This window comes from Danio rerio, chromosome 6 (assembly GCF_052040795.2).
Source record: "Danio rerio strain M-AB ecotype USA chromosome 6, GRCz13ab, whole genome shotgun sequence".
NCBI classification, from domain to species: Eukaryota; Metazoa; Chordata; class Actinopteri; order Cypriniformes; family Danionidae; genus Danio; species Danio rerio.
In genome coordinates this window covers 62387501-62403366 of record NC_141026.1, presented here as the reverse complement: position 1 = coordinate 62403366, position 15866 = coordinate 62387501, and the positions used below count along the sequence as shown (strand labels likewise).

Below are 15866 nucleotides of genomic sequence, written 5' to 3'. Positions count from 1 at the left end.
AACTCTTCAGTGATGGATTATTGATCTGCTGTTCAGTGATCGTGTGATGGATTATTGATCTGCTGTTCAGTGATCGTGTGATGGATTATTGATCTGCTGTTCAGTGATCGTGTGATGGATTATTGATCTGCTGTTCAGTGATCGTGTGATGGATTATTGATCTGCTGTTCAGTGATCGTGTGATGGATTATTGATCTGCTGTTCAGTGATCGTGTGATGGATTATTGATCTGCTGTTCAGTGATCGTGTGATGGATTATTGATCTGCTGTTCAGTGATCGTGTGATGGATTATTGATCTGCTGTTCAGTGATCGTGTGATGGATTATTGATCTGCTGTTCAGTGATCGTGTGATGGATTATTGATCTGCTGTTCAGTGATCGTGTGATGGATTATTGATCTGCTGTTCAGTGATCGTGTGATGGATTATTGATCTGCTGTTCAGTGATCGTGTGATGGATTATTGATCTGCTGTTCAGTGATCGTGTGATGGATTATTGATCTGCAGTTCAGTGATCGTGTGATGGATTATTGATCTGCTGTTCAGTGATCATGTGATGGATTATTGATCTGCTGTTCAGTGATTGTGTGATGGATTATTGATCTGCTGTTCAGTGATCGTGTGATGGATTATTGATCTGCTGTTCAGTGATCGTGTGATGGATTATTGATCTGCAGTTCAGTGATCGTGTGATGGATTATTGATCTGCTGTTCAGTGATCGTGTGATGGATTATTGATCTGCTGTTCAGTGATCGTGTGATGGATTATTGATCTGCTGTTCAGTGATCATGTGATGGATTATTGATCTGCAGTGATCTTCAGTGTTGTGTGGTTAATGAAGCAGTGGTTCTTCACCTTGTATTTGCCCTTGATGATGGCCTCGAACAGCCTCTCCTTGGTGCCGTAGAAGGGCAGGCATCCGCTGAGCAGGATGAAGAGAATGACCCCGCAGCCCCACACGTCCACCGGCTTCCCGTACGGCTCCCGCTTCACCACCTCTGGAGCCATGAAGTGCGGCGTCCCCACACGCCCTGCAGGACACACACCAGCCAATCAGAGCACAGGCCACACGCTGCACTTCCTCTACACATGCAGAGAGGCAGGAAGTAGAACGCACGCACCTCCAGCCACCAGACCCGACTCGCCCAGCTGAATCGCCACGCCGAAACCACCCAGCTTCACAGGAGCGGAGTTCTCCTTGGAGGCCAGCAGGACACAGTGAGGCTGCGGAGACACACACACACACACACACACACACACAGACAGACAGGTGAAATGACTGCACACTGACTCAGAGATTGCGTCTGGTTTCAGGTGCTGAAGAGTTTCCCAGACAAGCTGAAATATAGAGCTGAATTCAGAAAGGATGAGTCAGAATGAAGAGAGAGACTCAATAACACACACACACACACTAATCTGACAATGGAGAATAACATTATTCATCCCTCTGACGGCGGATTATTATTAATATTCTGCATACTCTACTGGCAGATTAGAAACTCCAGATCACATTAATATTAAGCTGGTCAAATTTCTCCAGAACAAACCACAGATATACCGAGACTTTACCCTGATGAACACTAGAGTCTGGAGGAGATCTGGTCTAGTATCATGTGCCGTCATCATGGAGAAGTCATGAACACTGTGATGATTAGAGATGTGCTGAAGTAATTCTCTATATTAATAATCATATTCTGCTTGTTTTACTGAGAAACTCTTCATTATTTCTGAACATGAGATCATACATCTGAGCTAGTCTAGAAATCTGCTCTTGATTTAGGAGATTTTTGGACTAGAAGCAGGACACACACTCTCAGTGAGAGCAGCAGTTGAGCAGAGATTCTGTCTTACTTTCTCTATTTTTGAGTCGTTTTATCATTTTAATCATCTTTTGTTTTGTTTTAAAGACAGAAATGAAAGCAAATGCAGTTTAACAGAGAGATCAACACACTTTAAACAACAGTTTGTGTATCTTCATGAGTCAAAATTATTTGCTCTATCAGACAATCATTTACTGCATTTACTAATACAGTAATACAATAGTTATAAATAAATTGGACATTTCTTAGCAAGATATTTTAAATATTGTGTGAAAACAAACACGCTCTGCTTGTACATTATATTTCATTATTAAAGTTTCTTTAAAACAAGATAAAAATGAACAAAACTATATTGAAGCTGAGCTGTGCACACACGAGCACTCTCAACACAGGGTATTTCCAGCAAGATAATTCAACTGATACGGTAAATTCAGTTAAACATGACCTTTATAATGAACAGTTTCCATCAAGGGAACATGAACACAAATGATTTCACCTTTCTCAAATCTGTGTGCATTTAAGCCTGGATGATGTTCTCCTGCTAACATTAAAGCACTTGGGGGATGAATTGAGACTGTGTTTTGAGGAAGAACGCTGGCTTCTGCAGTATGCTAACTAATGCAGTTGAAAGTATTTCAGAATCCATTTCTCAAAGACCAGACTATCTGAACTTTCCCCGATACTGACGGCAGATGTGATGCACCAGGGTGTAGTTTATGTCATGTGTTCTTTATGTGCCTTACACTCAAAACATGCTTTATTTGCTGGTTCAAACTACTGATCTAAAATGAGCTGAAACAACACATATCCTGAGATTTGATTGGGACAGCTTACATTTATTTACGCTCAATTGACATTGATTTGTGTAAAGTGTTGAGTTGACTTGATCAGCTTGTGTTGGGGCAGTATGAATGAATGGTGTGTGACGCTGCACTTCTACAGTGTTTGAGACAGAATTGCTGGATTACCTATATTACAGTTATGTCTGAGGTGTTGCAGGTAAATATCGACCCATACCCTGATGATGTTTCAAACATTTGGTCCCAGTTTATTTGTGAACACTGTGATGTTTTGGCCTTTACCTCATTATTAGCTGGGTGTTGTGTTCTACATCACTGGAAAATAAATAAGCCTGCAACTACATCCTGATAGCTTGTGAACGTCACGCAGTTTCTAAAGCTGGACAAGATTAGATGCTCTGGGAAACTCATTTCTTTATAAAGTGGCAATGCTTTATCATTTACTTTAACTCTCTTAAGGTCTTTCCTTTATTTTACCCAGGTAAAAAAAAAAGTGCACTAAAATGCAATTTATTTAAGTATATTTTTCAGTGCTGTACTAAAAGTGCTCTATTTTCACACACTAGTTTTGTACTTAACATACTAAAAGATAGTATTAAGTATATGTTAAGATAAACTTAACACCACCTAAGTGCACTCAACTGTGCTATTTTGAGACACTCTGAAATTGAATTAAAATGTGCTTTTAACATACTATATTGGTATTTTAAAATATATATTTAGTTACAACTAGAAATACACTTGAACCCTAATTTTAAACATTTAAATATATTTATGACTGATTTAAAGTATAATAGTAATATATTAAAAGAATATACAAATTGTAAATAAAAGTGTGCTGAATACTGTATTAAAAGTGCTCTATTTTCCCAAACTAATTTTGTATTTAATGTACTAAAAATTTGTATTAAGTTCTTTTTAAGATAAACTTAAGTACATCTAAGTGCACTCAACTGTGCTATTATGAGACACCATGAAGCTGATCTAAAATGTGCTTTTAACATAATAAACATTTATTTAAACAATATATTTTGAAGGGATTCTGTGTGTACAAAGAAAACATCATCTGAGCTTCATCAAAACACTTTAATCTTTCTGTGCAATAAACCACAAGTCCAAAAAATACCTTATGGAGGAACAAAAACTGAGAACACACAAATATAAATAAGATGCAACATTACAGCACATATATCAAATGTAAAGACATTTTGGGAAAATGTTCTTCTACTACAATACATCACTGATAGATTTTTAATAAAGTCAATTTAATGTAAACTTAAAATTACCAGACTCAAAATCTATTTAAGTGTTCGTGATAATATTGCATTCACATTAAGTGTACTTAAGTACAACTTTAGGGAAAATGTTCTTCTACTACAATACATTACTAATAGATTTTTAATATATTAACTTATTTTAAACTTAGGATTAGTATGTAAACAGTGTACTAAATATCAACTAATGTGTAAAGCATTTAAAGCACACTTTTGAAAAACTCTTCTGGATGTTTTTTTCTGTAGTGTACTTTATTGTAGTACACTAAACATTTATTTAAGTATTACTGGTATTGAGTATACTTTTGTCAAGTGTACTAAAGTCCTACTGAAGTATAAACATATGTTTAATTAGTATATTTATAGTGTAAAACCATCAAACTTTTATAGAAGAAAAAAATAACAATGAGCTAAAAATGTATGTGCAGGTATTTAAGTGTATTTTAGTTGCATTTAATTATTTTTTTCACCTGGGAATAGATGCACTCTCCTTCCTTTTTAATTTATTCATGTTAAAGTAACTTATTTTGTTTGTTTTTCACTATTATCATCCTATACTGTTTAATTGTAAATATTTACATTGACAGTCTATCTGTACACTCGACTGATTATTAATGTCTGCATTCAGCTGGTTATAATTTTCCATAAACTTTTATTATTCTTATTATTATTATTTCCATTTATTTCCCCTTATTATTATTATTATTATTATCATCATTTCTTCTTTTTTGATACTATTATTATCATTTTCTTTTTTTGCAAAAACAAAACAACAAAGATGATGAAGATGTGTAACTATCTGTACTGAAATAGTGTTTGCTTTTCCCAATAAATAATGTGATTTAATACCTACAACACAAGATTTAAGAGTCTGCAGACACCCTGAGTATATCAAATATAGAAGAAATAGAGAAACTGAAGAATGAAAAAGAGAAGTATTAATAATAATTTAACAGAAACACATGACCAGTGTTACACTGCATATATTCTAGATCTATTCCAGCAAGTCTCAGATTTGATTAGTGAACATCAGCTGGAGATCTCTGCTTACTGGAGAGTAAAGACAGCTCCATTAACTAAACCTTTAACCAGTTTAATTAAATGTAATGTTTACACACAAACACACACACATGCACGCACGCACACACACACACACACACACACACACACACACACACATCAGTGTACTCTAAATAACTGTAGTTTGCAGATTTGTCTGTGTTTAGTTTGTGACAGAAAGCTTGCTGACGACGATCAGATCAGAGAGAGAGAGAGAGAGAGAGAGAGAGAGAGAGAGAGAGAGAGAGAGAGAGAGAGAGAGAGAGAGAGAGAGAGAGAGAGAGAGAGAGAGAGGAGTGTGTGAGAGTAAGAGAAACACACACACACACACACACACACACAGAGCACGTCTGATGGTGTTGGAGGGAAGCAGTAAGTCTCTCTGCTCTCTGCTGGAGGAATGAAAGCTGATCTGACTCAGAAACTCACAGCTCTGCATTTCCAATAGGATGAAGATCCAGCGGCAGAGTTCAGTCAGACTGCAGGATTAACAAGCCCAGCCGTGAGTACACCTCCTGCATCAGTGTGTGTGTGTGTGTGTGTGTGTGTGTGTGTGTGATCAGAAATGTGCTTTCTCCAGATTCATAAGAGCAGTTTTAATGCATGAATCCAGCACACGACAGCCTCCCGCAGCTCCTCTGATGTATGATCTGTGCCATTTACAGCTTAAAGATGAACTAAATGAATGCAGTGTGATGCAGATGCAGATGCAGATGTGTGGTTGAGTGTGGGGATGTTCAGCTTCTACTAGTTTATCAGAGGTGTTATTGAGAGCGCTGTGCTAATGCCAAATCTAGAAGCAGAAGTGAGAGAAGCGGCAGATAAGAGCAGAGAAGCGCTGATTACAGACACCGAGCACAGAGCAAACACCACACATACAGTACATTATACTGGAATATAGTGAACGACGAGCTGAATTAACCCTGTAAAACATGCGCAGCGGAGAGACTGAGAGAAGACTGAGCTCACACATCTGATCTTGCTGACTTTAGACAAATGACTGGAGTGTAGTCATGTTCAGCTCATATGTCTGATTAAATTCAGCCCAAATAAAGAGTTTACAGCACTTCACCTACACAGGGCTCATACACACGTTACTACTGAAACTCCAAGACTTTTCTGTGATTTTCCCAAGACTAAGTAAATCTTCATGAGCTGTTTCATGTCTACAAATGCGTGATAACAGAAAAACAGCACATGTTTAAATGTATTAGAGCATATCCTAAAACACACAGCAATCTGATCAGTTTCAGTGTATATTTATATCTCTGTCAAGCTGATTTAATAACGCTGACACCAGACTAATAATGTAAGAGTGTGTCACTGGCCAACAACACAGTAGAAATCAACACAACTAACCCAAAGATACAGTCATTCCTCCATGCCGGGCGTTACACCAAAACTGATCCCGCCACGGCTACATGACAACTTCTCAATCAACACTGTTGGTCGCTGTGTTTTTAATAGCGGGTTATAATCACATCATAATGTATTAAAGGATAGGTGAATAATAACAGCACAAACTTCTCTGTAGTAGTGCTGAGGGTTATTTATTTATCCCTTTAAGATGACATGCTGACTGACTGACTGACTGACTGACTGACTGCCTGACTGACTGACTGACTGACATGCTGACTGACTGACATGCTGACTGACTGACTGACTGACTGCCTGACTGACTGACTGACTGACTGACTGACTGCCTGACTGACTGACTGACTGACTGACTGACTGACTGCCTGACTGACTGACTGACTGACTGACTGACTGACTGACTGACTGACTGACTGACTGACTGCCTGACTGACTGACTGACTGACTGCCTGACTGACTGACTGACTGACTGACTGACTGACTGACTGACTGCCTGACTGACTGACTGACTGACTGACTGACTGACTGACTGACTGACTGCCTGACTGACTGACTGACTGACTGACTGACTGACTGACTGACTGCCTGACTGACTGACTGACTGACTGACTGACTGACTGACAGACTGACTGACTGACTGCCTGCCTGACTGACTGACTGACTGACTGACTGACTGCCTGACTGACTGACTGACTGACTGACTGACTGACTGACTGACTGACTGACTGACTGACTGACAGACTGACTGACTGACTGACTGCCTGACTGACTGACTGACTGACTGACTGACTGACTGACTGACTGCCTGCCTGACTGACTGACTGACTGACTGACTGACTGACTGACTGACTGACTGACTGCCTGACTGACTGACTGACTGACTGACTGACTGACTGACTGACTGACTGACTGACTGACTGACTGACTGACTGACTGACTGACTGCCTGACTGACTGACTGACTGACTGACTGACTGACTGCCTGACTGACTGACTGACTGACTGACTGACTGCCTGACTGACTGACAGGTGTGTGAGGTCAGCAAACAGGACACAGGTTTCAGTTGTGATGAACACGGTTTCTATAATTCTACTTTATTTATAGATAAAGGTCTGTGTTTCTGCGTATAATCACTCTTGCTGGAGTTTATAGCTGTTTCACTTTACTTCATGACGCATTAATGCCGCTCTGCAGGGCTATTGGAGACATTCAGAAATATTGCTAGTGAATCTAATGAATGCTGGAGACACGCTCACTACATAAACACACTAAACTGCGCGTGAGCAGTGTGTTTGAGGAGAGCAGGAGCTTTTGTTGAGCAGCAGAGAGATCCGCATGCTCATGTTACCTGAATGCCATCTCCACTTGTGATCCTGCGCTCAGCACATCTGTCATTGACGTAACACCACAGGTAGATCTGTGTAAAAGGCCTGGAAAACCTCCTGGAGGAAACACTGGAACCATGTTCAGGAATACAGATATCAGTTTCCCAGCACTTTTCCAGGCCTGGAGAATGCCATGGCAAAACTGTAGGACAGTTCCAGGTGTTCCATGAGCGTATGAACACTGTGAATAATCCAGTATACTGAGGAATCATCTCTGTGTTGAGTGTTTCCCTTTACACAGAGATTGCTCTTCCTCTTCTGCTTCTTCATCTGGTGGAGGATGAGCTCATTTCAGCATGCAGAAACACACAGAATAACCAGAAGCAGAGAAGCTGAAGTGATCCGCAGTTCCTCTGACTTCTGCAGCACTGTCTGTCCTGCAGTCAGGAGCGTGACCTGTGTGTGTGTGTGTGTGTGTGTGTGTGTGTGTGTGTGTGTGTGTGTGTGTGTGTGTGTGTGTGTGTGTGTGTGTGTGTGTGACATTAACACCCACCAACCCAGCGTTGGCCAACCTGCCGTATGCGGGTGCAGTTGAGCTGTGGCGGGTTAGACAGACGCCTCCTCGAGCCACTTTGGCAGGCTGAAAGTCATTTCTAAACTAGTTTTGCTAAAGCAGGCTTCAACAATCAGCATGACGCAACATGCCTGCAAATGTGATCTTAAAATCAAGAAGCACGACTGACAAAAACAACTGTGTGTGTGCAAAAGAAAGTAGATGAATACCGAATGAGAGGACGATCACTCGCAAGCACAGGTGATGAGATGTGCGAGACTGGTTAAATGTGTGCGCTCCTGTTTCCTTGCGTGAAGCAACCGCAGAAACACAACAGGTGTAGTCAGTTCTGTGTCAGATAGACTAGACTCATGATGCTCGTGCACACAGTCCTGCTGCCGTCAGGAGATCATCATGTGTCTTGTTGTCAGCAGCACCGGTTGCTTTTGCTTCAACCATTCTTGAACAGATTAACAGAGCTAACGTTACCCGTGTGTGTGTGTGTGTGTGTGTGTGTGTGTGTGTGTTTCTCTTGTTTACAGATGGTTTTGTTAATATGGTTTAATGATCATGTTTACAGTAACAGTGCTTTAATATCAGATTAACTCTCCATCAGTGAACTGCTGATCTGGGACCTGTAGCCTGGACAGATTACTGTGCACAGTAATAGACACATGACAATGACTCTTTCTACAATGTCAATAATTTGTTTAGTTTTTTAAATAAATGTCTTATTAAATCAAAAGTTCAGTATACAGCTATATTTAGCTTGTTTTGACATCTTTAACATTTGTGGCTGAGAAATAATATTCATTATCAGAGATTTATTCGCCAAAAGCTTCATTCTGAGCTCTGAAAGTCGAGTGAGGTAAAAACTAATAGTAATACGACACTATGAACACCGTGACCTATTTGCTCACGCACATTGAGTAAGCTCATAAACCACACACACACACACACGCACACGCACGCGCACACACACACACACACACACACACACACACAGTGTAATAACCATGTAAATCAGGTCATTTCAGCAGGTCAAAGTCACATTTATGTATATTAAATATATTTTCCCATCATTAATTGTGGCCAGTGAAAATGCCGAGCGGCTAGTGCTGTTGGAAATCTACAGCCACCGGGGCTGCTGATCAGAACAGGTAATGTCGAGCCCTGATTCTGCATGATCCTCTGAGCTGGAGACTCTCCATCATCTCTAATATCTGTGTGCTTAATAAAGCTGTCAGCATTCTCTACAGCAGAACAACAGCAGCCCTGGAGAACACCAGACCACAACTGCATTCACACCGCGCAGAGGTCCTGAGTATATGTGTGTGCGTCTGTGTGTGTGTGTGTGTGTGTATGAAGGTAAAACAGCAGCACACACACACACACACACATATACTCAGATATATACACAGAGCCTGCACATCTAACTGTGAGAACTGCTGATGATCATATCAGAGTGTGTAGCTGAAACACACACACACACACACACACACACACGGCTCTGAAACCGCAGTGAAGCGCTCAGGTCAGTTTGCCGTACAGCTCTGCGTCGGTCAGTTCAGATTTACGATATTTTACAAACACATAAATATTAATCTGCAACTACCAATTCAAAACACAAGTGTGTGTGTGTGTGTGTGTGTGTGTGTGTGTGTGTGTGTATTGACTGTGTGTGCACATCCAGAGCTCCAGTGGTTCACATCAGAGCTGTGAGTGTGTTTCAGAGACACACACTAATATGATCAGCACATTCTCACAATCAGTTAGATGTGCAAGCGCTCTGGGTGTACTGCAGATTTACCTGTGTGTGTGTGTGTGTGTGTGTGTGTGTGTGTGTGTGTGTTCAATGAAGACAAAAGCAGCAGCAGAATGAGTCTCAAACTCCAGCAAAACACACATTCATGAAAAATGCAGTAGAGCAATCCCTGATCTCCTGCTTAACACAAACACACACACACACACACACACATGTCCAGAAAACCGCAGCTGCAGCAGTCTTTAAATCATTGCACAGAGTTGAAATGCGCCGTAGATCAGGAATGGAAAAGCAGAACTCGACATCTGCTTCACATCAGTGTGTGTGTGTGTGTGTGTGTGTGTGTGTGTGTGTGTCTGGGACGTCTGCCTGTTGTGGTCTGCGCTCCACACACCGGCCAGAGCTGCTCTTGTTTCGCTTTGATTGGGTCGAGTGTGAAGTTTCCTCTGTTTGTGCAGCAGATTTAAGGCAGAGTTCAGCCTCAAATACACTTCATCATCATTATCATCATCATCATCTGCTCTTCCTCTACTCATCCCACACACACACACACACACACACACACACACACACACTGAGGGGGGGGTTGGGGTACTTTAGATCGTTTTGGAAGGGCACTTTCTATCCAAGGCTAAAAAGGGCAGCCTTGGTTGAGCCCTATGTGTGCACGTGCCTGCTGGTTCAGGTCTCGGCTGGGTCAGTTGGTGTTTCTGTGTGGAGTTTGCATGTTCTCCCCGTGTTGGTGTGGGTTTCCTCCGGGTGCTCTGGTTTCCCCCACAGTCCAAACACATGCGCTATAGGGGAACTGATCAACTACACTGGCCGTAGTGCATGAGTGTGAAAGAGAGTGTATGGGTGTTTCCCTATGATGGGTTGCAGATGACAGCAGCACGGTGACAGCATTACACACAGACACTTTAAACTACTGCTTTAACACATCCGTGCCCAATAATGGGTTTATTTCTGTATCACGATCATGAATGAATCTTTTTAACCGGATCTTCTAAGTGAACTGGTTGAACTGGTTCACCAAATCTACATGAATCATTTGAAATGAATCGCGTCTCCAGTAAGCACTTATCCACACACTACTTACTTTATAAGTTATTCAGTTATTAGAACAGTACCGTTACTCTGAGATCAGATTTGAGAAGCGGTGAACCGATAATTCAGCGCATGCATGATTCAGTGAACCGAACACAAACAGCACATGACAGCCTGCTGTGACTGAACTGAACTGGAACAACTGCAGCGCGGGTGAAGCGAGGGCTGAATGAGAGGATCTGAACTTCCCATCACTACTGTGTGTCTAACCTCAGAGCAGCCTTGCACACATATTGTACTGAAGGCTGCTGTCTTGTGGGCTGAAGTATCTGAGTTTGAGGATGGGTAGATGGTTGCGGTAGATCAGTGGTCCCCAACCACCGGGCCGCGGACCGGTACCAGTCCGTGGAACAATTGGTACCGGGCCGCATAAGAAATCATAAATTATTTCTGCAGAAAATATTTCCCCCGCGACTTGGTTTCTTCCACTCACCCCCAAAATCCACCACGGAGCGGGAAGAACGATCGCTAGAATATAGCGCAGTGCTGGTTGTTGATAGTTTAATGTTATAGAACAGGTATTATAGAGTCCACATCAGCGGACATTTAAGGATTGTGCATATATGTGTGCATGCATCGCTAAGTAAGTACCCGAAATCATTCCAATATGAATCTATATGGAGTTTCACATAATCATACTCATTTGGGCTGTAACATGCCAATGCATACATGTAATTCAGCTATACGGTTGTATTATTGTTAATATGTTGGTCAGTTGAGATGTTTGGCACAGATGTTATGTATTTGATGCATATAAACCTTGATTGAAACATAATCAGACCGCGATGTGCACCTAGCGCATGCGCACTGAGCTGTTCATGATTAACCTGCATGCACGAGCGCAGCAGCAGAGTTCACCTGAAGACATTTCAAAATACAGAAACTAATAAACACGAGTAAATCTGCCTCTAAAACTAATCAAACTAACTAAATTTGAAAACAAAAAGTCAAAACTAAAACTGATGAAAAATCCAAATCTATTATGACCTTGGTGTGCAGGTGCTGTCCCGTTTGCTTAGAGGGACATTTTGAAGCTCTTCCTCTTCACACTCAGTTTCAGGGGCCAAGGTGAAGGAGAAGGGGTACAAAAATAGAATTGGGCCTAAGTCAAACACCCAATAATAAAACTGCACGCTTGTGTTTGTCTCCACAGAGCTGATCTTCCGCCCAGTCACCTGTGTCCCCGTCTCAGACCCTTCCTGCTGAACACAATGAGCTCCACAGAGAGTCTCCAGAGCTCCAGCTCAGTGTGGGACAACCGCTCGATGTGGAGCAACCGCTCGTGCCCGCTGGAGGAGGAGGCGCTGCGGCTCCCGCTGGCGGTGCTGTACTCCCTCATCTTCCTGTTCGGGCTGCTGGGAAACCTGCTGGCGCTGTGGGTCTTCCTGTTCCTGCACCGGCGCAGAAACTCCGTCCGCGTGTTCCTGATCAACGTGGCGCTGGCGGACCTGGTGCTGCTGGCCTGCCTGCCGTTCCGGGTGCTGTACCACGCCCTTGGCAACGTGTGGACGCTGGGGCCGCGCATGTGCCGGGTGGTGGGAAACCTCTTCTACATGAACATGTACGTCAGCATCACACTGCTGGGGCTCATCAGCCTGGACCGATACCTGAAGATCATGGGCTCCCACAGGGGCCGGCGCTGGCTCCGGGGCCGCAGCTGGAGCCTTGTGACCTGCGGGCTGCTGTGGGGTCTGTCTGTGCTGATGGCGGTGCCCATGATGGCGCTGGCGGAGGGGAACGAGGAGCCGGGGAAGTGTTACCAGTATAAGCAGAGGAAGCATGCGCGCGGGAAGGCCTACTTTAACCTGCTGATGGTGGCCGTGTTCTGGCTGGTGTTCGTGGTGCTGTTAGTGTCGTACGGACAGATCGCTCGCCGTCTGCTGCGCGCCTCGCAGGATAAACCGCACCTCCCCAACGCCGCCCGCTACGCCCGCACCGCTAGGAAGTCGTTCGTGGTTCCGCTGCTGTTCACGGTGTGTTTCGTGCCCTATCACGCCTTCAGAGGGTTCTACGTGGCGTCTCAGCTGCAGGACATCAGCTGCGAGACGCGGCGGCTCATGGACCGCACTAATGAAGCCGTGCTGCTGCTGTCGGCCCTCAACAGCTGCCTGGACCCCGTCATGTACTTCCTGCTGTCCGGCTCGGTGCGGCGGGCCACCTTGCAGGCGCTCGCTCAGTGTCTGCGTCTGCATGCGGAGCCGCCGGCCACCAACAGCTCCACCACAGAGCTGCGCAGGACCTCAGTGTCTCACGCCTCCACCACCGCGGTGCTGGACACATCCAGGTGCAGTCTGGGAAACATCACGACACTGCGGAGTCAACACACCGACCTGCACCCGCACTCAGAGCCCTGTGTGCACAGATCGGGTCTGTCTGACTGAAGAGCTGAAATGAAGACGTGTGTTCTGAAGCGGACTCATTCAGGGAGACTCCTCAGATGATCCACTTACATCTCTGTTCATGAAGTGCTGCACACCTCCTTTATCCGGCCACAAGGACTCCTGCCATGTCTGGAGCGAGCTTAGCGATACCAGGAGTGCCTCACGCCCCATTCACACAGGGGGTCAGCGTCAACGCTTTCCATTCACTTTCAATGGGTGACGTCAGGCGTTGCCGAACTGCATTGTGGATCCATCAGCGCCGCTTCAGAGGCGTTGCTCACTGCAGGAGCTGGGACTAGCTCAACTTTTCAAGCAGTGTTGGAAGCGTCAGCCAATCAGATTGCTGTATGCAAATACACCAGCTAGACAGTGGCCTACTGCTGTCTGAATTTCATTGGCTGACGCTGCTATGATGATCGCTTCAGCCCCAACTTCAGACACGCCTTCAGTCAAGCATTGATGCTGAAGCCCCGTGTGAATGGGGCGTCAGGGTTCTGTCACGGCTCCTCTGTTCTTGGGTTCTGGAGCTGAACTTTGGTGGTTGATGATGACGTCACAGCAGAACACGAGAATGCTTCAGAACACATGGAGAAACAGCTCCTGTCTGCTCACTCCTGGACTCGCTGGAACTGTTAGAAGTGTGAGTGTCTGAGCGAGGGTGAGGGGTGTGCGGCTGGAGACCACAGTTGCAGGACACACCACACATCGGCCTCATGGGCCAGACTCTGCTGACATTTATTTTGCAATTTCCGCACAGAATTGTGTCAGAATCTTTATGTTGATGAAAAATTTTGAGAGAAAAATGTAACTAAAAACTTGACAAGAAGTAAAGTCTAAATCAAACCTTTTTACTTTTATTGGAGGTCTGCAATGCAAATGCAGCTGGAGCCACTGGTGTGGTGATAAATACACCTACTAGTAGGCAGATAATATTATTCTGCTAAATGTAGTGCTCTTAAATCAATGCTAATATGAACATCTGCATATGATTGCTGAAATGAAGGAACATTAAAACTGAATTAATAGATCAGGGTATATGCAGGCAGGCAGGCCCGGCGGCAGGGTGTCATGACTGAGGGGGCATATGAATCCCACAGGGGGGCACTAGACCTGGTGACTGATTTTAGTTCCTCTTGTTCTTTTCATTTAGGCTGTTTATTCACTTACTGATTACTTTGCATGACTGCCCGAGTTACTGAGGTGATGCAGGGATATCCTCTGTATAATAATCTGCAGTTTCACTATTAAACAGTGGCTAAATGTGTTCTCTGGGTACATTTTAAGGCATTAGTGAAGCAAAACAGAGTCTGTCCACCTCAGCAAAAATAGAAAGAAATTCAGTTTTTACCGTGAAAATGGAGAACAGGAAACTCCACAGGCCATACAGAAAAACTATTATTATTATTTTAAAGTTTAAATAATCGTTTATGTTAGGCTATCATAAGTGTTGTTTGTTTTTGTGAAATTGTCCGGTTGGCATTTGTAAAAATGCAATCATAAACCATTAGGTTAATAGGCCTACCTGTCATTTGGTTTATTTAGCCTATTTCAATAACTTGTTTTCAGGTTATATTTTCATTTTTAGGGCCATGAACAGGTCAAATTAAAATCTAAATGCTTCAGCTGGTAAAATAGGCCTGCAGTCTCTTTCCTGCTGTTTAATTTTGCATCAGCAGAAAACATCATAATTCAATTCACCTTTATCTGTGGAGCGTCTTTACAAATGTAGATTGCGTCAGAGCAGCTTCACATGAAAGATCATATTAAATTAAAACAGTGTCAGTCCAGTTCAGTCCAGTTCAGTCCAGTTCAGTTCAGTTCAGTTCAGTTCAGTCCAGTTCAGCTCAGTTCAGTTCAGTTCAGTTCAGTTCAGCTCAGTTCAGTTCAGTTCAGCTCAGTTCAGCTCAGTTCAGTTCAGTTCAGCTCAGTCCAGTTCAGCTCAGCTCAGCTCAGCTCAGTTCAGTTCAGTTCAGTTCAGTTCAGCTCAGTTCAGTTCAGTTCAGTTCAGTCCAGTTCAGCTCAGTTCAGCTCAGTTCAGTTCAGTTCAGCTCAGTTCAGTTCAGTTCAGTTCAGCTCAGTTCAGTTCAGTTCAGTTCAGTTCAGCTCAGCTCAGCTAAGCTCAGTTCAGTTCAGTTCAGTTCAGCTCAGCTCAGCTCAGCTCAGTCCAGTTCAGTTCAGTTCAGTTCAGCTCAGTTCAGTTCAGTTCAGTTCAGTTCAGTTCAGTCCAGTTCAGTTCAGTTCAGTGTGGTTTATTAATCACTACTGAGAGTCCAAACACTGAAGAGCAAATCCATCCGTGCGCAGCTCTACAGATCCTGAACTAAGCAAGACAGTGGCGACAGCGGCGAGGGAAAAACATCAACAATTGGCAAAAGGGAAGAATTAGAAAGCTTGGAGAGAAGCCAGAATC

The 15866-nt window shown here is 43.4% G+C and overlaps 2 protein-coding genes across 19 annotated transcripts in view; one reads left to right on the top strand and one right to left on the bottom strand.

The window, feature by feature from the left end:
- The window catches only part of caskb (calcium/calmodulin-dependent serine protein kinase b), a 75944-nt gene that overhangs the window by 36376 nt on the left and 23702 nt on the right, over window positions 1-15866 (bottom strand). For all 17 annotated transcript variants that reach the window (XR_015492452.1, XM_087254787.1, XM_087254788.1 and 14 more), the window contains exons 6-7: window positions 1123-1225; window positions 857-1032 (exon numbers count right to left, since the gene is read on the bottom strand). Coding sequence is in view for 12 of the 17 variants with exons in the window: in XM_087254779.1 (XP_087110905.1) it covers window positions 857-1032; window positions 1123-1225 (279 nt within the window). In the remaining 5 variants the exon portion in view is untranslated. The remainder of the gene's footprint in view (window positions 1-856; window positions 1033-1122; window positions 1226-15866) is intronic.
- On the top strand, window positions 5218-14313 carry gpr34a (G protein-coupled receptor 34a). 2 transcript variants are annotated; one of them, XM_087255093.1, is made up of 2 exons: window positions 5218-5456; window positions 12229-14313. In XM_087255093.1, exon 2 carries the CDS (start codon window positions 12287-12289, stop codon window positions 13454-13456), a length of 1170 nt encoding a protein of 389 aa, XP_087111219.1. In that variant the 5' UTR covers window positions 5218-5456; window positions 12229-12286; the 3' UTR covers window positions 13457-14313.

What these genes read in the sequence shown, in the direction of transcription:
- gpr34a (XM_087255093.1), top strand. Translation starts at nt 12,287, where the DNA reads ATGAGCTCCACAGAGAGTCTCCAGAGCTCCAGCTCAGTGTGGGACAAC.